The sequence below is a fragment of the Amphibalanus amphitrite genome, unplaced genomic scaffold (genome assembly GCF_019059575.1).
Source record: "Amphibalanus amphitrite isolate SeventyFive unplaced genomic scaffold, NRLGWU_Aamphi_draft 000094F_arrow, whole genome shotgun sequence".
Classification (NCBI taxonomy): Eukaryota; Metazoa; Arthropoda; class Thecostraca; order Balanomorpha; family Balanidae; genus Amphibalanus; species Amphibalanus amphitrite.
In genome coordinates, this window is record NW_024881590.1 from 144,625 (window position 1) to 169,128 (window position 24,504).

At 47.3% G+C, this 24,504-nt stretch overlaps 1 protein-coding gene across 15 annotated transcripts; it reads right to left on the reverse strand.

Moving 5' to 3' along the window:
* Positions 1-1,945: 1,945 nt before the first annotated feature.
* On the reverse strand, positions 1,946-24,207 carry LOC122380256 (ero1-like protein). 15 transcript variants are annotated; one of them, XM_043363260.1, is made up of 14 exons: positions 23,993-24,207; positions 16,217-16,373; positions 15,593-15,712; positions 14,836-14,919; positions 12,340-12,405; positions 10,060-10,142; positions 9,427-9,621; positions 8,526-8,590; positions 7,678-7,695; positions 6,263-6,355; positions 5,571-5,835; positions 5,090-5,243; positions 4,048-4,190; positions 1,946-3,422 (listed from the first exon to the last, which is right to left on the reverse strand). In XM_043363260.1, exons 2-14 carry the CDS (start codon positions 16,358-16,360, stop codon positions 3,371-3,373), a joined length of 1,482 nt encoding a protein of 493 aa, XP_043219195.1. In that variant the 5' UTR covers positions 16,361-16,373; positions 23,993-24,207; the 3' UTR covers positions 1,946-3,370. The 15 variants fall into 15 exon arrangements, with proteins under 15 accessions (XP_043219195.1, XP_043219193.1, XP_043219196.1 ...); XM_043363258.1 differs by lacking the exon at positions 23,993-24,207 and adding an exon at positions 23,613-23,662; XM_043363261.1 differs by lacking the exon at positions 23,993-24,207 and adding an exon at positions 23,585-23,648.
* Between the last annotated feature and the right edge of the window lie 297 nt (positions 24,208-24,504).

Below are 24,504 nucleotides of genomic sequence, written 5' to 3' on the forward strand. Positions count from 1 at the left end.
TGACACCCCTGGCCGAGAGCCGGCTGGATTTGGGAGTCGATCACGCTTCATGTGCATTCATTGGCCCTCCAGTGACCGCTATACTTCGTTCACACAGGAGTGTTTACCAGAGACGGAGCGCCGACCTCGCCCGTGCCGCGGCTTTCAATTAGACGCGTAATTGCCACGAGCGCTACCGTACGCCGCTCCGTGCCGCGTGGCCCCACTAACGAGGCGGGGAGGGGGGAGGGGGGAGGGGTGCGAGGCAGGTCACACGCTCAGCGAGACTGTTCATAACTCAGAAGATACCTTAGTAAATATTTGTGAAGTAGGAGCTGACTGCACGCGAGCTTTTTTCTATTTAACGTTTATGACAAGACACCAGACTCTAGAGGCCTATGTAGGAACTCATACCTATTAGGCGTCCTCTCCATGCCTCCGTTCATTCTGGGCGTCCTATAAGTCCCACCATCTTCCTAATTTGCTTCTCGAGATAAGGCTCTATGCCTTAGATGCTTCATGCTCGCCATTGGCTTCAAATCACTTGGCCCGAAAAACAGGGTAATGGTTTGGAACCACTACCTTGGAACTAACCTTCAGAATGAATAAAAACCAAAGGTGGAATAGGCAAGCTGGGTAATAAAACGAAGCGTTGCCTGAATGAGCTGAAAATCGTTCGATCTTCGATTGCGATGAATGAACTGAAGTCTACCTATATGTGATCCTTGTCCTGCTTAGCGGTTATAAGAAGCATTTACAAGAGCTACAACTGCAAACCACAAACGTTATTGCCGTTTGTGTATCGTCGGTAGTCCTGAAAGCCGTCACTCCTGCTACCTTCATGGCAAATGTCGTCGCAATCGTGTCACTATTCGGCAGCACATTATTCGCGCCCGCTGCAACTCCGACGATCCACTGCTCGTGCGGCCGGCCACCGGGCGGTGACCCAGCAAATCTTCATTACGGGCCGGGCGTGCCGCGCAGGGGCCGGCCGGGTCACCCGGGTCACCAGAGGTCAGAGGTCAGCCGCGCGCTCCGTCGCAGCTCGGTGCCAGCACGCCCCACACGAAGCGCGCCGGGTCGCGACTCACACGTTTGTGCAGAGTCATGATGGAATTTGTGGGGCAATGGGTGCCATGAGACCCAGTGATCCAGTGCTCACTGCAGTGAATGAGTGGTGTCTACCTTGATTATGTGGTGGATGTAAACAATGTCTAGCACAAAAATACACGATCTATGTGATGTGTAGACTAAAGACGTAGGTATGTTATCCATCGCAGGGTTGACAGGCTAAGTAAAGTTGCCCTAAGGAGGACTGAAAAGAATGAAATGCATTATTTTCCCGAAGAAGAATCTTATGCATGTCTTCTCTCTCTACGTCAACTTTTTCTACGTCAGTCGTCAATTTACTTTGCTGTAGGCTTTTTGCAGTTTGTACTAAGCAGATAATGTCTCCAGACATCCGACAATGGTCAAATGACGCATACAGCCAAAATGCATGTGAAACGGTTCACAGTTCATAATTACATGATCGAGTCAGCCTGGGGCCCTGGACAGCTTTTACCAGTGCCTTATATTTTGCGCACATGCTTCCAAATCCCGATACCTACATTTTTCGGGTTTGCGAAATTATTAAACAGTAGCACGTATTTGGTCTGAATTGGAATTGATCCCATTGACAGGACCAGCTTGAATCAGTGCCATCAACTCGCTTCTTCAGTATAAGGAGCTCTCTTAGGTGCAAGTTGCATTTCATTTTTACCGCTCCAACTAATGCGTAGGACACAGCTGGTGCGTCTTGCCTGTCAAGGATCATTATCTGCCACTATCCGCTCCTGTGACCACGTGCTATTAATTCACGTCTATTCAGTCACAAAAAGTTACATTTCGAGTGCACATTGCTATCATTGACAAGATAACTGCATTCCCGTACTACCGGCCTACACGAGTCACAAACACACGAATGCACAGTTGCGAAGCATTGCATGTATTTACTGCCTCACAGACAAAACATTTTAAATAAATAGAATTCGGTCACAACGCTCAACTAACCTTTCCTCATCACTTGGTCAACACATCGAGATCGACCCTTCTAACCAAAGGCAGACAGGCTCTGCACAGCATTCACTTGAAGAAACCGATCAGACAGTAGTGACCTCTGTTGACCGACCAAATAACCTCAACTTCCCCATCCAGCCGCGCGCACCTCGGAAAGTGGGCGATCCTTACGTCACATATCGACATATACCGCCACAATGCCCAGATTTGACATCTCAGCATCCACTGACCCTAGAACCGATCCGACAGCGGACGGTAGCCAAGTCTGCTCACGTCCAGCCGCCGAAAGGAGGCGTTTAGACAGTGCCAGTAGGCGCCTCGTGCCGGTGTATGGACTCGCACACAGTGAGGGAGTGCAGTAAGTAATCACACGCTGCTTACTTTGACGGCAGACCGGCGATAGAAGGGCACGTGATATGTCTGAAAGACCGGTCAGTGCTGGCATAACGTTACATTGTAGGAACCATCACCTGATAAAGAAAAAGGCCAAATACCTGCCTGATTAACCACAATTATGCAGTACACGATTCGGTATGAGCGTGAAGTTTGAATAACATTAACAACCTGACAGAGGAAAACAGCACATCTATAACGTTTAACGCTCACGGACAATTAGCCCCAAACCAGGCAGGGGACACCATATTATAGACGTGAATGCATCTCTGCGTAATGCTCAAATGTTCTCCATGCGCATCTACCAACAGCGATTGATGGTCATTAACAATAAACCATTGTGGTGAGTTTAAGTCGCAAAAAAAAAACAATTAAAATACGAAAAAAACAAAAAACATATACGGCAGCTAAGCAAATCGGTGACCGATTTTTACTACTTAGTCATAAAGTACCAGCCGGAAAAGCAGCGGTGGCTAAATCTTTCATATAACCCGTAGCTGACTGCTAACAACCCCCCTGCATCCCTGAAGCACGGATTCCGCTGTTCACCAGCAGGAACATTCCCCGTCTGCCTGGTCCCATCCTGTGCGTACTCTGCTCAAACTGGCACTCACACTTCTCAACCTGCCGCTTCCTCTCTCTGTTCCGGTTCGATCGCGATACATCAAACCAGGGGCGGGGAGGCGCGCAAGTGACTCGACTCGCACTTACATCTTCCAGTCTCTGAGGGGAGCCATCTCCTTCCTAACAGAAGTAACATACCGCTTAAATAACGTTAGTGATCACTACTCCGTGGCTGGCAGCCCTCCGGTTCAAGGCTGATAATTTTGGTGAGCCAAGAACCTCAGACGCCGAACCGTGAGCCCCAGGACGCGTTTCGTAACCGTCACGACCGGTGAAGTCGTCACGCTCACCGTCACGGCACCATCCTATGCGCCGGTCAGGTTTCGCCCGTTCTGAACTGCTCCAGATTCCGTACACTTGTTGACAGTCTGTGGACAGAGCCGGGGAGACAGTGGGGTCAACGACCGAGCGTCAGAGCGGTCAGTGGCTGAGACAAGAGCGGTGCACAGTGGCGAGGTCGTACCGAGAAGAGGGATATTGAACACGGCCGCTGGTGTGGAGTGGTTATAGCCGCGTGCAACTCGAGCCATCCAGCCGGACTTTGAGCCGCCAGCGCTCTGAAAATGGCCGCGCCGCGCGGCGGGGCGGTGGCCGGCGGGGGCGGAACAGACAGCGGTAACCTTCACCGGACGGGGAGCGGCGGACGAGTGCCCTGGAAGGGCGGCGCCGCCACTGGAGAGCACTCGGCGCATTTGTGCGCCCCCTCGCCGCCGCCGCTAACCGCGGTACCTACGCATAAACACGCACAGAGGCGGCACGCGGGCGGGGGTCTACTCCACTACGCAAATGCTCCGAGAAAGCTATTTTTCTGAACGATACAAAGAGCATCAGCGTTGGGGGTAAATGTAATTAAACGCCTATGGTGTTGAATGAGTCTTGACACAAATCTCCAAAAAGCAGAAAGAAAGCTCGCACAGTCTATGCGGCCCACGTAAGAATAACGACATTTCACGTGTTTAGCAGAACCCACCACGAAGCAGGAGTGACACCTACCTGCCGAATGCGTTGAAGAGCGCCACGATCTCGTTTCTGGAGAGCTGGAACTTGGGTCGGCGCGTGGAGCCCTCTTGGAACACCGCCGGGTCATCGAAGTTGCCAGAGAACAGGATCTTGAGCGCCGTGCCAAGACCGCGTGTCTGAAATTGGCGACAGGTTATCAGTCAATGCGTGGCAGTCCTGAGGTGGGGTACAATCTACCTACAATATACATAACTAGTCGTAACGAGAGAGTCACTGAAAAAAGACGCAGGAATGACGCCAGGTTTACCAGTACTTAATTTAAATATGCAAGGACATTCTTCATTAAAAAAATACATATATGAAACTGATTTATACGGCCTCACACGCTTCAGACCGCTTGCGAGACCATATGTTATCACATCATCCTGATCGCACCTCAATGTAATAACCAGCACACGAACTGCACGAAATATCGTGCCGTGATGTCAACGATGTCATAGACAATGCTGCAACATTGGGTTCGGCGGCATCGGCTGGTAGCACCAGTGCCCCGAATACCCGCCACATAATCATTACAGCAGACGGCCAGGTCAGAATATCCCATTGACATCCGGCGTGGGTCATTCGCAGGCCAGTCTCGCCATAGACCGGCGGTCTGCATGTCAATGTGCTAAAATCATGTGTAACCTACCGACTCTTGACAAGGGAAGGCAGATATCGCTATGGCCTATCATCTTATTTGACATATGGGCCAGACCAGCTATAATATTGTCTGACTTGCGATATCCGCCCAGCAGCCGCCGCCAGTCGCCCTAGCAATACATCATTCATAGGACCTTCCGGATCGGCTCCACTATAGCCCATTCACAGGGGCTCCCAATGAATGAGTTAGTGAGGCTCTAAAGTAAGTGAGACACGTCTAGACACCGAACCGCCCGTCGGCACAGGGTATGTAGTATGTACTCCAGTAAACAAAAACTACCAGACGTCAAACGCAAAGGTCTAGTTGCTCAGCACGCACCAAACCAAAATCCACAGCTGCAGCACCCCTGCCGGTGCTATAGGTCGGACTCACCTGCAGGGTGCCCCAGAGTTTGCATTTCTCGCAGCCGACGCAGTCCATGATGCGGGAGATGTTGCGGAAGTGATCGCGGAACTCGATCTTCAGTTTGCGCGCCTGCTTCCCGCCTCGGAACAGCTCCGACTCGTTGAAGTGGCTCGGGAACGAGCTGGGGGCATAAAGAGCATACAATGAGCTGAGACAGGGACCATACCGGGTTAGTCGACGGCTGGGCAGGAAGGAGGGACGACGAGATCATTGACTACGAATCACATTCACTACGGAAGGAGCTTTCATGAGCACCTTTCGTAAACAGCACCATTGGTAAAACAGAAACCACGCTAGATGGTTAGAAACTTTGCCAGCAACTTTTCACAACAAGCCCGGTCAATCCAGCCAGCCGGCAGCAGATTTCGACTGGATGATATATAACCCACACCTCCCACACATAAGCGGTCCTTCCCCTTATTTTCATCGCCGCACCCCGACTCCTCACCTGATGACGGCCAGGATATCCCTGATGGCCATGCGGACCTCCTGATCCTCCTCCTCGTTCCCGGTAAAGTACTCCAGCCGCGAGAGGTACGGCGCCGCCTTGGCCAGCGCGCGCAGCTCCAGCAGGTACAAGAAGTAGAGGTTCTTCAGCCGGCTCGGACCCTGGCCGTAGGTGGTCTCCGGGTCGAAGCGACGGTGAAACTCGGCAGGGTTCGGTCCCCACTTGGCAGTGCCGGGAGCCAGACGGTCCAGACCGCGACAGCCCTCTGTGGGAACACCCAGTTAGAGGTCACACGGGGGCAGCTGCATGTGTGCAAACTATGGAGCCAAGTCGGCATTTACAGGCTTCGTTCGTGTCCTTCAATCAAGCATGATGGTCTAATTGATACCATTGCTATTACAGCGGTCGATGATCCAATGCAAATATCACTAATTCCACATCCATTCGGACTCTGAACGGCAGAAGAAATACTCAATAAAAGAGGGGAAAATCCCAGAATACCCCTCAGTGACCATTAATTCGTTATGCCAATGTAATGACCCAACATCACCGTTCTGACGTGCTCTCAGCTGTATTAAGTCTACTGTCCAGCCACCCCACCCTACTCCACATCGGCACCCGAGTGGGCCGCTGAGAGCCTGGACACGCGGCACCGGAGACTGGCCGGGACGCTAATTCTCCTCTCCACTCACCCGACAGGAGGTAGTCGGCGCACAGGTGGACCGTGATACTGGTGTGTAGACCGGAGATGGCCCGGTAGAATACCCGCTCCTCGAGACAGAGACCTGACCGGCACGGGACGACTGCGTCAGACACCGCGCTTACAGACGAGATAACAGAAAAACACGATGTTCCAGAAAGTGAGGGAGAATAACACAACCGGATCGGTAGTAGGAAACGGCGACAGTGATAGCGATCGAGTTAGTTTTTAGCTACATTTTTACGGTTATACTTGTACTTACATGGCCACACCATGTGCATGATATTGAAGTCATACCATTGTACCATTTCTAGTGATGGATAACTAGTACCGATCGGATGTTAATGGGTTCTACTAACTTATGTTCCGCAAAAGTAGACCTAAAACAAATATTATTTATTGACACCTGAACCAATCCTTATAAAAGGCTACATCATGCACAACAAATAAAACCCTTTCCATGGCATGCCAACCGTCCCTTGGTTCTAGCTAACACTACGGTACGGAGAGTGAAAAGTAGGTGAGCGAGCTACGGTCTACGTAGTTATAGCCAGGTGAGCGTGGGGTGGGAGTTCTATAAGACAAGGAGGTGCATAAAGATGGAAGAGAAACGGAAAAACGCTAATCCGCAGAACATAGTAAAACTACGTGCAGAGTGGAAATTTCCATGTTTTACACGTTATTCCACTTTCAACAGTACTATGAATTCGGCAATGAGTAGTTATGCATTGTACTTTTTAAGCAAATAAAGACAGCTGACGCGTAACACAGTTTGTTTATAGGGGCTTTGGGGGGCGCCGGCTGCTAGAGGATCTATTGCGCCAAATAAGATATGGCGAAAATTCGTTCGTCTGGTTAACATTAGTTGGTTCGTTAGAATGTTAAATCCCGGCTCTTCTCCGAAACGAGACAATCCCGTAGCCTTGGTGTCTTCTTCTTCTAGCACGCATGCCATAGCGAATGGGGCTAATCACCCTCTCTGTTGACCATGATACACGCAAACTGACAGTAGCGGGAAGTTCCGAGATCAAATTATTTCTAGATGAAGCCAACGTCATGAAAGTGGAATGAAATTGAAAAAGCTAAACGAAAAAGGCTGAAAAAATTCGAGCTTCAGAGAGCGGAAGTAAATATTGACAGTTCGAAGCATAAAACTAGCGAAAGAAACTGGATGCTAGACACTTAGACAGAGCTAGCGGCTAAAAGCACAGTTAACATCATGTAACCATTTTACAGAGGTGTGATTGTGAGCGAGTCAGTGTGAAGGAAAGAGTGCATGAGAGAGAGAGAGAGAGAGAGAGAGAGAGAGAGAGAGAGAGAGAGAGAGAGAGAGAGAGAGAGAGAGAGAGAGAGAGAGAGAGAGAGAGAGAGAGAGAGAGAGAGGCGCGGAAGGGTCGCTTGACTCACCACTCAGCAACGGATCGGCTATGTTAGACGAGACAGAGGAGAGCGTCACTCAAATAAAGAGGCCACACACAAACACACAGGCAAGCGAGGGGACTTGTTAAACAGGACAAGTGAGAGAGCATTCGCAGGTAAGTGAATCAGTTAACGGCTACTGAAGCGGACGGCACACAAAGTGGGTTAGTATCGTTAGATAGGGTATGAAGACGTCGCTTGATAACAATATGTGGAGAACAGCGGAGCATTGATACTGTCGCACAAACGTAGGTCAAGAGCAGGCATTGATACTGAACAAAATAGTACGCACAAACGTAGGCATATTTGCTCAACACTCGATAGGGCCAGGGCCCAGGGGTGTCTGTCAATGAATGCTATTTACTGGCCACCTGAATATGTGATTCGGCAAATCAAAAGTCCCCTAATTGGACACAAAAACCTACCCGTACAAAAAAGCATGCATTGCAAACCTGCAAGTCGTGGGGTGAACGTGAAATATCATAATTAATTATTGACAGGGGATGAGGAGTTTGATACAGATATCCAATAATTCAAAATAACTGGAAAAGATGGACAAAAATTCAATATACCATGGTAAGGTTAACTTTAGTAGCTTTGTCTACCCATTACGAAATTATCACCCTCACGCCGCTGCAAGCTCGCTGATGACACAGCAGGGAGACAAAGTTGAGCTGCAGACTGTGACAGAAATTGTCAGTGGTCCACTCCATCCATCCCGCTGTGCGCCCTCGTCACATAGAGGACCGATCTGTGGACTGCGGGACCGCGCACTACGAGCCCCACCTGCACCCCTCAGCAAACCAACCCATCAACCACCGGCGAGACCCACTCACCTCCTAGGTTCGTCGTGTCCACCATGGGCGCGTATTTATTCTGGGTGCTGCTCGCGCTCTTCGGTCTGAAAAATAAAAACAACTTGTAAAAATGCATGAACACAGCTTCCAGTTAACTAAAACTTAAGGTCATTGCCCCCTTATGGTAGGTTCTTCCTCGACGCATCGTCAGAAATCCACGCACACGGTTTTGGTTTAGCATTCACCGGTTTGCGCTAGACCATATCCTATTGCGGCCAAGGCAAATAAGTGGATAGAAAAGCTTGAAGACAAGGTGCAGACAGGAACTACATGACTACATTACAGGCTGGCTAGACATCCCGGATGCCATAAATACGAGATGACTGAACGTGGGGCGTGGGCGCTGCTCGGTCTCCGTTTTTCATCAGCAAGCTGCCAGTTTTTCCCTACAAGGAAATTCGTTACTGGCGTTTGTTGGCTTCTCGTTGGTCAACCGCACGGGCTATATGAATTAGCCCGATGAGAAACCAAGAAATAGCCGCAGCAGACTGGCAGCCTGCTGATAAAAACGCGACCGAACGTCAGCGCCGTGGTGTCCGGACGGAATGAGGTAACTGAAGTCGGGGCCGGTTCAGCCACGTCCATATTTAGCTTGCGGGAATTGCCGCGGAAGTCCGAGAAGCGCCGGCCCTAGCAGTACTTTTTCAATGTATATTTAACTAAAACTAATATTCCTAATGAACGAATAGGTCTTTCGCATTTGATGAATATGTCATAGGCCTTGCTACATCTCTAGAGCCTACCTACCGGTATCTCTAATAATTGATGAATTGCATATTAATTAAAGCAGCGGGTTTCTGCATATCACGTAACTCCGTCAGCTACAGAACTGCGCGGCCAAATGCGCAGCGTCGCGGGTGTGTCGCTCATCTGGACTCACTTGAAGCAGTTCTCGTTGTAGATTGCTGACCAGACGCGCGTGGACGAGTCGCCGCGGTAGCCGGTGAAGCGCTCCGGGTTGAGCAGCAGGTCCACGAACTGCATGTCCGCCGACGATTCGTCGTCCACGTCACAGAAGTTGTCCTGCGCGTCGTCATGGGCGGTCCAGCGATCGAGCCGCTTCTGCCGAGAGGCGCTGCGGACGATCGCGCCACAACGTCAAAACAATGCTCCAAACTTCGTACTTTACCTTATTTGCATGCATAGCTGGGCAGATAATAATAAATTCCACAAATTATTACGAGCGAGCACGATGAAGCACAAAGCGAAGTCTTCCGGCCAGCCTATGCCACGCTCTTAATAGGCGTACACAAATGTCAGCAGTCCGGCTGGACTGACTGATTTGTATTTGTATAGTCTTGCAAGGAAGTTAAATTTCTTATCAAGAATCGGACTACTTCCCATGCATGCAGGTGACGTGACCTACACGGCACCTGTCACGCGCAAAATGAAGATATGTCAAGCTTATTTCCCTTATCATTCTTCCTGACCATGTGTTCAGCTAGCCGGGATAAAAAAAACTCGCGATGCGGTCTTCCTCTGACCTCAGGCTATCTGAAGACGAGTTACGCACCTGATGGTGGTGTTGAGGTCCCCCAGGCTGTCACCATCGCAGTCCGCCTCGTCGTCCTTCTCCGTCTGCGCTTCCTCAGTGTACTGTCAGAGGGGAGAGGAGCGGTCCTCCGTCAGCTGAGGTATCCATAACGGGTCAGGAGTATAAGCTGGGAGCATTACGTCCGTGAGTGCTATGCGACAGGTCAAGGGTAGATATTAACCCGCGCACCGACGGGGGTCTGCGCCAACTTAGTACCGACGGGGGGGGCGGATGACCGCCCCCCCCCCTGAGATCTCGAGAACGCAGCAAGATAGCGACAAGCGGTAAACGGCATCGGATACGCACGGACAAGGTCTACAATTTTTACTAAGGCCATTTTCAGGTCAGGTCAAAGATGACGTCACAGGGGTCGAAAAAGTCAAAATGGCGGCGCTAGATATGGAGAGGGTTTTTCTCGAATAACTTTCGAAGTAGTCAAGATAGGAACAAACTAAGGGCATCATCGTGATCCTCTCGTCAATCCGCATCGAATGATATATATGTTGACCTCGAAAGGTCAAGGTCAAAGGTTGACCTCAGGTCACGTGACCTCGAGGTCATCATGTATAACATTCGATGCGTCTTGACGAGCTGAACCCAATGAGACCATCCGCGCGGCTGTATCTTGTTCCTGTAAGGAGTTATTGGCAAAAAAACCTTTGGTGACCTTTGATGACGTCACATGACCTTACAGCTGCCCAACAGCAAAACAGACCTCAAGGTAGTGAAGGTTGATCGTTTGTGAAGTCATGTATGGTATATGGGGCCATTCCGACCCGTTTTAGTGGTAAAAACAAAAAAAAAACAGGGAGTTGATTTTTCCCCCATTGACTTATAATGGGGAGGTCGCGAAATTGACCTGACCTTAGGTCACCGACATCAAAATTCCGAGATATACAAATTGTAGCTACTAATGACCTAATAACATCCTGCGACTTTCAAAGGCCTCCGACATCTACTGTAGCTCTGGCACGGTGACAAAGTTGCAAAAAAGTGACTTGAGGTTGGGTCATTCAAAGTGACCTGGTGACCTGACCTTAAAAGTTAGGAGGTTCAAACTTGCACACCATGTGTAAAATTGATGAGAGAATAGTCATACCAAATTTCGTAGCGCCGCGGTTTTCCCGCTATCCGCGAAAAACCTCAGGGGGGGGGGGCGGATATCCGCCCCCCCCCCCGTCGGTGCGCGGGTTAAAGAGAGTGGGTGCGCTTGGATGAAGGGAGCAAAATTTGTCAACGATTCGATGTCGTCGATTATGTATACATAGTTGGTATGAAGAAACGTCCTTAATCGCCGCTCTACTTTGGCGAGATGGCATTGCATACTCCCCGTAGTTAGTGTAAACTGTTCGTCGTAATATGTCGTAACATGGTGGTTACGATGAGAAGCGAGGGGTAGCGGTGGGGCGGCGAGTAGAACAACAGAGGAAGAGAAACAAGGAGAGGAGGTAAATAGAAAATATGAAGGTGAGACCGATTTAGGTCACTCACTCCAGAGAAATTCGAATTTAAGCCGCACAGGGAAGAGGTCTGATTCATGAAAACTGCACTAGGGAGTAGGGACTCTGCGAGCGAGCCTGGTCGTGTTAGGATAAACAATGAACCCGGTCGAACTAACGATGCAGTTTATTATATGTCATAGGCCCACTATGTGACGCTGTAACTGAAATGGGTGCACCAGTGTAAACTTTTGGACGTGAAAGGTCAGTGCTAGCTACAGTTAGCTGATTAAACAACTCTAAAACGAGCTGCAGCAAAACATTCGGTCAGTCAACGCTGCACTCGCCGAGCAAATTGACAGATATGATTCGGAGAAAAGTCGCGACTTAATTAACCTTGTAGAGGGATTTGTGCAACACAAAACCAACTTTCCGAGAGAGCCCAGACGGAGGGATTTGTGCAACACAAAACCAACATTCCGGCGGCACCCAGACAGCGTGGTTTGTGGTATGTCGGTCAGTTTTTACGGATGTGTTCAGCCTACAAACCTATACACGTCAATCTACCGCAGCCCACTCGTCTAGCGCAGAAATGGTAGGCGCTTGAGTGCCTCACATTGAGACTCTGTGTAAGCAGCACGTATACTTTTTACGAACAACTAGTGGAAGTCACGAGATAAGCCGTCTTCATCGAAAATCTTACGTCCGAGCGTCGGCATTAAACGAGGAGGTTTGGATCGGATAAGAACCATGCAAACAAAGAAGTTCACCGGGCGGGAGCGATGGGCGCATTGTCAGGGATCGTGTTTGACGTGCGTACCTTAAAGGCTGGATCTTCCTTAGACTCCACTGGCGCTCCAGCTTTGAGGCCGATCGGTAGCTCGTCCTGTCGAAAAAGAGATATGCATGTTAACTCAATTCAACACGGACGTAAGTTTAAACCAAATTTGTATAACACAGAATATAAGCGCATTGACAATCACAAGCATGACAAAGAAGAAAATGTCTAGAAAGCATACCAAATGTTAAGGAAAAGTCCAGGCCCCAACGAACACTCATGATTGAAGAATACCCACAAAACTGTCAAGCTATGATTTCCACAACAAGTCAAATATTGCCAAAGCAGTCGACAGAACAGCCGTTTAACATATCATTAGACATCAGTGACCTGCAGAAAGGAGTCAGGCGTGCCGCTATCCAAACACACAGTCGTGACTGGCACAAGCTGCACATACATACAGCACCAATCACGAACCACGACACGAACAAGGAAAGTCGCTGAGAAATACAGACAACAGACAGACCGACAGATAGGCAAACAAACTGTAAAAATATGCCTCTAACTGCGAAGAAGGGTGGACAGTGACAGACAAAACGACAGACAGGCAGACGGACCGACCGAGACAGACACACACACACACTGAAACACAGACAGACATACAGACGGACCGACCGACAGACACACATCTCACAGCTGCGGCCGCTCCCGCGGTGGGCGGAGCCCTCTCCCTGACACGAACTGATACGGTTCAGGTGGCAGCGTGGGTGTGTTCACGCCGGTCATGATTGCTGACATGCCGGGCCGTCCGCCGCAGAACTAACTAGGCACAGGTGTTGGGCCGCCGAGCGCGCTCTGCACGTGTCGTGGAGACGACAGAACAATTACCTGCTGGTGAAAGGTGGTATGGATGAGTCGGAAATAATTCCGGCTAGCTTTTCTTCAACATATTAGACCTGCCCGCAGCCCGCTGTTCAGTTCCCAAGACGTTGATGTATGGGAAAACGTTTATGAGCTGAAAAACTACTGGAGAGGATTACATGTCGCCTCTAAATTTGGTTCATAGGGTATTACTATCCTATATTATTATTATTAATATAGGTATTAACGGTATTACTATATATAAGGATGGGACAAAACAGTCATAAGTCGTGTGGCTGGGATAATCCCTCGTTCCCTTGATTCCTGCTGCCTATAAGATCAGAACGGATAACCCAAAGGTCAGACATATCCGATGACAAATGGAACGATTGGTCAAGTTCGTTATAGATAGCATCTTGGAGCTGGAATATATTGCCACTTGTTTGAGCGAGGATGATATGATTCAGATGAGTGTTAGTTCGATCCTCTCCAGAAACAATCATGATCATAGCTCATATAGCAAGGGGTTCAAGCTGAACCACCAGCCATAAATGCAAAATCTATTTTATCGAATAGCAAACATTTCATCAAACGTGCACTATGTTGCATCATCCGGCAGGATACCGTCTGATTCAGCGCTTCCGCTAAACAGCTGGAGAACAATCCGAACGTGCAGACGTGTAAATACGTACACGACACCTGTATGAGTGTTTTATATGACGCAGCTATCGGGGGTTGATGCAACTCAGGAAGGCCCGCAGAACTACGTAGTTGGTCCATTCCAATGCCGCTGAATGGGGGCCGTGCGATCTGAATAGGAGAGCGAATACAAAGGTCCGGCCGTCCACTAACGCGACATGTTCAACTGTAATGCCATTACACTATTTAATAATCCCCGAGAAATAATTTTCCAACAACGCTTCATTACCAAGTCCGACTCAAGAAATATAAAACGGTGCACAATTAATGCCTGGACACCTGGGTTATTTGAATACTGCAAATCGCACAGGATGTAATCATTTGGGAGAGGCACAACTTCGATGAGAGATCGAAGAAAGCCTTTCTCGATCCACCAAACTTTGCGTAGGCTCATTCAAAAGAGTTCATAACATTGCATTAATTTAATAAATGAATCCAACACGGGCCTTGCCACTCGAAATAATGAAACGTATTTGAGCATTAGTAATTTTGAAGTGATACAAAGCCATGAAAAGGTCCGAGTCTAAAGTCAAATATAGCAGAAACGTGACGGATGTGTCTCGGGCAGTGACCGTACCTGACGGACGATGTGGAAAACCACCGTCAATGGAAAACCGCCGACACGAGCGTGACCAGACCTCGGCCGATATCGCAGAAAACACTCGGCGAGTCTGGCCATCGTGGAATTTCAGGATTCATTTATGTGCGCTTTTGGTGGCACCCTTTGTTCAACGCACGTTCAAGACTGGATGTGCCGTAAATGTTCGGAGAGAACGGAACCTGCAGGCCAGGTGGCTTCTATCCCGATGATCTTCAAAGCAAGAGGAGGGTCAGTAACTCGAGAATGGAAGAGCCACATTTACTGACTCGACAAGTGTTTTTACAGTCCATTATTCGACGATGTATGCGGGATAATGCAATAGGCGGTTTAGTTTCACGCGCCGTGACCAACCGCTGCTATGGTCTCAGTAGCCTCACCTCATTGCAGCATTTGACGCGGCAGGTGGTCTGAGAGCAGCGTCCGTCGTCCTCCCAGAACGGACAGGGCCGCTTCAGGTTCACCTGGGGACACATGAGGCTGAACGGTCAGAAACAGTCACAAATAGGTGTGTTACGTCGCTACCAGTAGTCTAACTAATTTCAGTCTTGGTCTCGGTGAAAAAAAAAACGTTCGAGGAATATCAGCCGATCATATTTCATAGGCAGCCGGCCATATCACACAATATAGTTGGAAATACATTCAGTTATCGCATTAAGTAATGGGAGCCAACCACTATATAGCAAATATAGTGCTGTTACCTAACCACTTCCGTATTGCTACCGCCCATCGACAGTGTTCGATATAACTCCGACATAAAAAGCTTAGACACGTCATTGCCCGACATGACCCACTGTTCGACAGAACCAACAGCAGAATTGCAGAACACATATTTCAGTAGTACTAAGGTTTCGACCTATCTACGACATCCCACGTTATAGCGCACCACCCGCTGGTATTACACAGTGACAAACAGGACTCTGACGCTATGACACGTCATCCATCGGAGGTACCCTGTGCCTGATCTGATTCTGGATGCAGCACAAGCCCGTGGAACCCCAGTTTGCATCATTTCGCGTAACTCAGAGACAGGCAACACGGAATATTATCCAGCGAACCATCGTGCATACGCGAAGAAACACGAAACTACTCATGTCCGAAAGCATAAAAGCTCGCGTAATAAAAAAGCTCACCTACCTTGTAAAAGCGGAAAAAGTCCTTGACGAGCAGCGACTGCAGTCTCGGGAAGATCTTGACGTTGTTGAAGAAGTCGACTGTGTCCACGTTACATTCGCAGTCATCCACTTGACCCTCAAGCTGCCACAGATGACGATTGACGGGGTTACAACAACGAAATGGTTACGATAGCAGGTCAAAGTAGAAGCAGTGGCACGCTTTATGTCTCCGACGTATAAAACCAATGTCTGGCTGTGGCAGGGCTGTGGTAACATTCTGGGGTTCAGTCCTAATCGACATTCGGCAGCATTTACGTCGTTACATAGCAGTAGGCACTAGGACCCAGAGGAAGGCAACAAGAGCTAGGTACTGTATCTTTCATTAGCCAAGGACCTGGGAATATGTCGGTGACACCAACCGGTACAGTCACCAGCACTCAAAATTCACACCTCTCCTTACTATCGTGACCCGTTAGGACACGTCATCCTTCAGTTATCGAGTACCCGGCATTCCTTTGGATTCTGCAGGAGCCCGTGAAACCCCCTCCCGTGTCGTCAACCCCTCCCCCCATACCACACATATTCGCCCATTTCGGTGCTGACTATTTCCCGGTGACATAACTTTTTGGATCGGTCGCCGACTCACCTGACAAAAACAGCGGTCTCTGGCCTGTTTCTGTTCGGCCGAGGCCGCCTGAGGAAAGCTCAGCTGTCCGGCCACCAGTGCAGCCCCGACCAGCACCAGCCCCAGCACCAGAGCCGGCGAGCCCGGCACCCGGCCGAGAGGCATACCGCCGGTCCACCTGCGATCACCAGCACCACTGGTCACCATCTCACAGCACTGGCCGCCGGTCGGAGTGTGAGGGAGCGACCTTTGGCGAACAGTCAGCTCGTGAGGTCCACTGTCACAGGTGTCCGCCAACTGTCACAGGCGAGGCCGGTGTCTGTCAGTCGCCGAAAGGGTCACTTCACACACTGCCACGTGTTACGTCCCGGTGTCACTCAGCGCCAGTCTGCCTGTCACAGAGTGACACGTATATCGACAGACACACAGCCCCACCGTCCGTCTCAGAGGAAGGAGCGTCACCGCCGCTCAACCCGCCGCCGGTACCCGCGACTGCAGCGGCCGGTCGGCGCGGCGGGCGGCTATCGGCCCGCCCTCCCACAACCGGAACGGCTCGTCTAAGTTGCGTCAGCCGGCCGGCCGGGTTCCCGGTGAGGCATTACGTCATCGCGGCCCGTGCGATGCGGGCGGTGACGCCTAAATACCGGCCGAGAAACCCACCGGCCGCGGTGGCACGGCTGTGATATGACGGCCGACGAACAATCGACATGGCCACAGTCCAGTCAATGTTTTCAAAGTTACTTTGTTTTAGACATGTCTGCCTGCTTAGTACCTGGCAATATACATGCAACTTAACGATAGTTTCATCTCACACCGCAACCCGACACCACAGAGCTAGTTTGCTATGGAATTTTGTTATGTTGTGTTATTATGTTGTGGTTATATTTTTATTGTCTAGGCAGATTTCTATCTAGACACTATAAGATTGGATGCATAGCAAAACTGTTTCATTCTAGGGCACTGATCAGGTTATCTAAGCAGCTTTGAGGTCACTGGAGAGCATAGCCGGCCGAATGCGCCTTCAAGCCCCATGTGTATTCGTTATTTATGTCGCTATTGGTTCTCAAATATCAAACAGTGCCGGGCCGCTTCGGCTGGCCGGCACTTGCAGAATTTCTCCAATCGTTAAAAAATCGTCTTCACAAGCCTCTAGTCACGGTGGAGTGTTGGTCAGCCCGGACCCTCGCCGGACCTGTCAGTTTTTTCTACATGTGCCCTGCGCGAGAGGCGATGGCCGATGGGTACGATCTCCCTCGCCGTTTAATATCTAATTGGGCTAGAGGTTCAGGGAAAAATGCTGGCTGACGCGAAACGTCCTGGATGAAACAGGATGAAACGCACCCTAATAAATAAGGTCACCCACTGACCTTTCGAGTCTCTTGAGGTTAGGTCAATATCCTAAATATCGAGGTCGGGTTTTTGACCAAAAAAAAAAAAACTTGAGAAAATTGCCCCAAGCAACTAACTAGTTATTTTGGCACCAAAACATTTGTTCAGACATCAGCCATATCAAATGATATAGGTACATACAGCATACTGGGAAAACTTAGTTTGGATATTATTCTCACCTCAAATCAAGTTCAGGTCAACCACAGTCAGATTAAAAAGTTGGTCAGCTGTCAAGTGTCAAGGGAAGTTAGCTTCACATGATTTGAATCAACAGTTCATTCTGAGCTCATTGGTGCCTGTCCAATTCCCTAGCTCACATTGATCAAGACTTATTGACACCAAAACAAAGACTATGATGACTAAAATGACCCCAGTGATACCATGTACACCAAACAAGGTCCAAGATGTAAGATCTAGCTTCAGATGTTATCTACATCTATATTCCCAAGTGCTTGAGCCTTGAGATAAGATATACCTATATTATATTCAGCTCTAAATAAATAGTTTCCTCATGTCTCCCATTGATGTTTATAGGAAGACCACATGGAGATGGTCTGACTTCAGGTGATCCTTGTGGAAAACTAAGACATACATGCTATAAGCAGACTTGTAAACGATTCAAAAAAATTCAATCAATTCAATCACGACTCACTTGATGAAATGACCGATTCAATCATAACTCAATCAAACAGTCTGATTTTCCAAGCGAATCATTCACGACTCATGGACCTTGTGATTCAACTCAATCACGACTCATCCCATTATCAGTGATTCAGGGAATAACTCAACTCATGATTTAACTCAACGCGATTCAATCAAGATGTTATATAAAATATATACATATGTGATATCAATTTAAGACATTTTTGGAAACTGATACCAACCAAATACACTAGGAAAATACCAAAAAACATAGAAAAGTACTAAATCTATGCTTGCTCACAAATGTCCTGATCAAACAGGGTATTGAAAATATAAAGATTAACATGGTATCTAAAACATGTGTGTTGAGCAATGTGCGCCTGCTTACTGCTACTGTTAACTTGATTACTATACTGATTTTAGGGCACTGGAAAGAAACTTTACATTCATTTTTTTCATCTTCATGCATTGACATTTATGTATAATTTTGTGTTTACAGTTTGATTAAAAACTTAAAACAAAATTTCTATGTTTTTTCAATACTGATAGCTGTGCGCATTTATAATACTGACAAAATACCTAAAATTTTTGCAGTGCATTGTGTGTGACTATGATGCAAATGCCACATATATTTCTACATAATATAGTACTAAATATGGTCATAACTTCAATTTCCAGCACATGTTGATTGAATCATTTTATTAATTCAATCAACTTGAATCGATGAGTTGCCGATTCAATCACTAGCACACTGAGAAAAAAATTGACTCCATATGGGTCAAAACTCTTGAAAATGCTCCCCTGAAAACTCCTTAAAACCATTGATAACTCCCTTTCCAGCAGAGTTATCGAGTGTGTTCTAGGGTAACTTCGAGCCTTCCTCATTTTGTGAAAGAGTTTTCAAGAGTTCTTAATGGATGGCGAAATGACTCCATGTGTGACACCCCATGATTCTGTGACGCAGCTCTACATTACTCCCGAAAAACCTTTCCCGAACGTTCCGACAGGAGTAAAAGGGGAGTTACGAAGGGGTTTTAGCATACTTCGCGAGGCTGCCGCGGTGACCGCCATCTTTTGCGCTTAGTACACAGCACGTTGTGCGGGGCGGCGGGTGAGGTGCTAGTGAAGAGCGTGTTGACTTAAACGGACCTGACCTATACAGTGACGGATAATTGGACCTTACTTTGGATTTAAAGGTAAGCTTAGCTGTATTTCTCATCATGCTTTTATAGTGCAAAGTGTTATAATGCTGTGATGAGAACATATGGTAACCCCATGTTCTTGATGGAATTCTTCCTTCCATCTTTCCTCGCTTCCTTCCTCACTCCCTCTTTCCCTCTCCTCTCTCTCCCTTTCTTTCTTCATTTTTTCCTTCCTTTTTTCTTTCTCCTCCATTCCTCCCACGCAATGTTAAGTGTACCTATAATTTCATGGTCATTAACATTTTGCAGGGGATGAGCTGGAGCCTGCAATCCCGCAAGACACGTCGGAAGCCAACGGAGGCCATCAAAATATCCATCCCACCATCGTGAAAGGAGAGCCGGACGAAGAAGACGCAGTATTCGTCGAGGCCCAGGAGGTGGTAGGGTAGTGGCACCACCAGACCAAGCATTCCCGCTGTGGTAGGCCGCCTTTTGGATTCTTAACATCAAAACTCGCGACCGTGAAGCATATGGAGTGAGATCCCCGGAGAGCGTGCCGCGGCGGGATGTCGAAAGCGTTTGTTAGTTTTTTTAAGCCTCCCACCGCCCCGGACTATGAATACACATTTCTTGAAATATATTTTTTATCTGTACTTCGGTACACGAGCTTTGGGTGGTTACGTTATTCGTCCAATATTTATTTTCGGGGGGGGGGGGGAGGGGCTGGAGTGGAGTGATGGGAAGTTTGGGTGGGTTTGATGGGGAGTAACAAGAAGTATACCATGAAGCTGTAAACGGACTACGGAGTTTTGGGGAATAATGGAATGGAGTAATCGGGAGTAATTATGAGGCAGTAGGAGAGTCATTGAGAGTAATGGAAGGGAGTTTCAGGGAGTATGTTGTTTGTTTTGATAGGGTAAAGGAGAGTAATGAAGAGTTTTCTAAAACGGCAGGGAGAGTTACAGAGAGTTTCTCGAGGGAAGTTTTGGGGTGTAATGGAGAGTTTTAGAGGGGGTGTAATGAGGAGTACCACCTGGGAGTTTTGGGGTGTCGTTTTGGTGAACTCCCCCTGGGGGTGTCATGCGGAGTCAGGATTTTTCTCAGTGCAGTTGCCATGTGTGACCGATTCAATCAGGATTCATATGGTGACAAGAGGTGATTCAACCGACTCAATCACAGTGAGTCGGCATTTTCAAGCGATTCATGAGAATCGATTCAATCAGAATTGAATCGCTTACAAGTCTGGCTATAAGGCTCAGTAGCTTGGCATATAGCCCTAGCCCTATGACTTTAGTTTAGATATAGAGCTCAGCCACAAAGCCAGCATGGGACAAGCAGTAACACATCAAGTTTCATATCAATATGTTAACATATCAAGCTTTTCATACAATTATTTGTACAAATTTCACCTTCTTTCATGCATACAGAAGTAAATGAAGCAATAAGGAAGGCAGTTTGCCCACTTAGAAAGCGAATGCAGGAAAATTGCCAACACACCACCATTCAAAACAAAGGAGATGAGATGTTTTGGACCCTAATTGCCACCCATACACTCTTCAAGGTTTATTTTTCAGAAATGTTAGCAAAATGATGAATATCCAACTGAAAATATGGATGACAAGGATCAGCTTTTCTAATGGTTGGTCAATTTTACATCATATATGTGGCATGGTTCATTACAAATGCAATGATAGGTACCGTCTGGAAGAGCCTCGCTTTGTTTACATCAAGCCTGAAAAACAGCTGTCCAGTACAAGCCTGTTCAACAGCCAATTTTCCTGTTCAACTAAATGAAATGTGGTCTTTTGATTGGTTGCCTTCATTTCATGCACAATTGAGCGGCTTAGTGCACCTATTGTCAAACAGGTTGCTGTGCATTTTGGTTTTCAAAATGGAAATATATCATTTCCATTTTTAGAATATATCATTTCCATTTTCTGAGCAACATTTCATAAAATACAAATGATAGGTACCTAACATTTGGATAAATGGAGTGCAGATAACACAACGTGTCTGACTGATATGCGATAGATAATGGTAAGGACAAACATTGTTGTAAACTGAGATTGGGTAGGTATGCCAGCCTTGGGTATGCCTAATCAATAGCTGATTTTAATTTGGCTTTTCATTGGGTGATAGGTTGAAAACTGAAATGAGAAAAGAATGACACCCAGTGACCCATGACCCAAAGCAAATGGGCGACAAATCACAATTCATACTACTTAGGTACCTTACCTTACCTCAACCTTGTTGGTAGTTGGGAAAAAAGGCTACTTTGCCTGGAGATCCCGTTCTCATCAAGGATTCAAGCTCAGCTCAAGGTTTGGGAGTATCTAGGCTCTGTTTGTTTTGTTGGGTTAGGCCCTTTCGGTCTGACAAGACCATTGCAGAGCCGGAAGGATGATAGGAATTAGGGGGAGACATTGGTCTGGGCAGGCACCCTAATGAGTCGCCGGGGCTGAGCCCGTCCAGAGGACAGGCCACCCAGCCCCAAGGCACTCACTGTCACTGCACCCGGCTACGGGGTGCGCTCCCTCAGGAGCCGCGGTGCCGCTCCAAGGGAGCAGCCCGCATGAGATAAAGTTGCCTGTCCAGGCCGGAGGGGGGTTGCGGCGTGGAGGAGAAGGATTTCAGTATCCTGAGGATAGAAGCACGGAACGGTCGATCTAGGCTCTTAAGGGTAGGGAGTGTCGAACATGATGCCTCTCCAGTGCTTATCAAGTAGTGTCTTGAACTCGTTGACTGTTGTGGCAGACACAACTCAGTCGGGCGCACTATGGTATCGGCAGTCCATTTATAGAAACGTTTCCATTTTTGGAAGAAAGTTCAAAAAATGGAAACGCTAAAAACCAATTGTTCCAAAAATGGAAACGCTCCGTTTCTATTTTCGGAAACGCAAGGAGCACGTAAACCTGTTCGGTAGTTTCCGCAACAAACCATAGAACTCCGCATCAAACAAAGACCACCAATCAAAAGACCGCATTTCGTTTCATAATTCCAACGTTGAACAGAAAAATCGGCTGTTGAACAGGCTTGCACGGTCCACTTCATTTTGTAAACAATAGAATTTTTCATGATAGGTGAACTTTTATGCGTCGTTAATGAACTATACCTCATTTTTTGGTGGAAAAATTTGATTTTCACAAGAATGGCAATTTTTTAATTGACAGACTTGCTGTTTGGTATTCATTGATATTTTACATTGCTGTAAAGCAAGCCCTGAATAGCGTGTTGGTGACCACGTGCTCTGGCCATCTCTCCGGCTTTGGAAGGCGATAAGTTGGAAAATATTTCGTACAGATGCTTCAAAGTGGGCAAACTGAACTTCTTAGCACCTATTTAACTTACGAATGTGTAAAAGTTGGTAGAATGTACCTATGTAAATGATTGCATTAAAGATATGATATGTTACTGCTTGTCTGAACTCTGAAGCGATCCAAGCTGTTGTCCAGTTTTAAACGATTCAATAATAAGAAAAAGCGATGTCAAGGTGTTATAAACAATTTCTATGGATAGGCAAATGCTCAAACTGCACTGATTGCCCACTTTGCACTGTATTAGTTCAGTAGGCCTTCAGTTTGTGCCTGTTTAAGACCCATTGAAGAATGCTTTATGAAGCACAGTTTCCATTTTTGGAACAAATGAATTTTAACTCAAGCTGTACATACAGCTCACAGATGCAGTAGGTTATATGTATTTCAACTCTAATTTGCACTTAATGTTTTTAGAAGCACTTTCTGCCTTCCTCATTTCTAATAATCCACGGGAAGGTTGGAAAAGGTGCACGCTCTGACAGCATGAAAATGCGAACCGGAGCTTCTGAACCGGCCTGATTAGGCCGAAGTTAACTCCAACCTTACTTATAAATTCTTGCTTTTCTTGGGAAGCCAGAGTCTGTTGACTACAATTCGGGCACATCGCTTACTGCAGTCACGCATGCATGCTTGCAACAGTTAAAATATGTTATAATGTGGGTTTCGTAAGCAGTTGCAGCTTAGTAGGCAAGACGGTTGGACTGGACAGTTCTGGAGTTTATGTAGGTGCCTAGAAATTGGGGACTCTCCCCAGAAGACACATTTTCGTAAGCATTATTGTACCAACATCGGCTTTCGGGCACAATGCCCAAGCAATTGGAGGACCATTCATATGAAATTTAGATGCAAAGGGAAACCACACATATCGGAACATGTACCGGCATCAATAGCTCGGTAATTACTTAGCGGGCGTAGGGTAGACAGGCCCACATATGGTACTTATGCCTTTTCCTGTGTTGGCTCATAGTTTCCATTTTTGGAACCTTCCGTTTCCAAAAATGGAACGTTGACAAGGGTTTGCATCAGGGCATCAGATTCCCCATTTGCGTACAAAAATATTGTTGGATTTTACTGTTTTGGAGAAAACATATCGACGAAAAGACACGCCAGCTGAAAAGATGACGATTAACTTTAGAAATACAGAAATATACCTGCTTAAAAATTGGCGTTTCTAATTTTGGAACTAGCGTTTCCATAAATGGAACAAAGTGCCTTCCAAATTTGGAAACGTTTCCTTTAATGGATACGTATCCATAAATGGACTGCCGATACCATAGTGCGCCCGACTGAACTTGTGGCGGGATACTAACCTGAACCTCGATTCGTAGATAAACACCGAAATTGAAATGATCGTAACCGTACGAACTCAGGTCGCAACTTGCTCGCAACGATGACAAGTCCGACAAGTCCAAGGCCGACAAGTCAAAATCCAAACCAAAATATTTCAACAGATTGCTCTCTGCAGGCTGCAGCTGTGCGACTTGTGTGCGACTAAAACAAATTGAAACTGATCAACAATAAATGTCACCTTTTGGTCTTGCCTAGAAAAACTAATGTAGTCTGCTTTATCATAAATGCCGGTTGATATGTTTGACGAGCCTATCGGTTGATATGTTTTAATATTTTAGTTTTACCTAACAGTTTACTTTCATGTAAAATTTTCATTCACATTGTCAGAAAAAATTAATAAATCAATTTATATACTATCAACGAAAAAAATCACACTATATATCTATTTGAGTTCAAATGCAATTGTTCACAAATGTTCCTGGTTCTGAGCGATGACTATCATTTGGTATTGACTAGCAAATTAAAAAAAAGC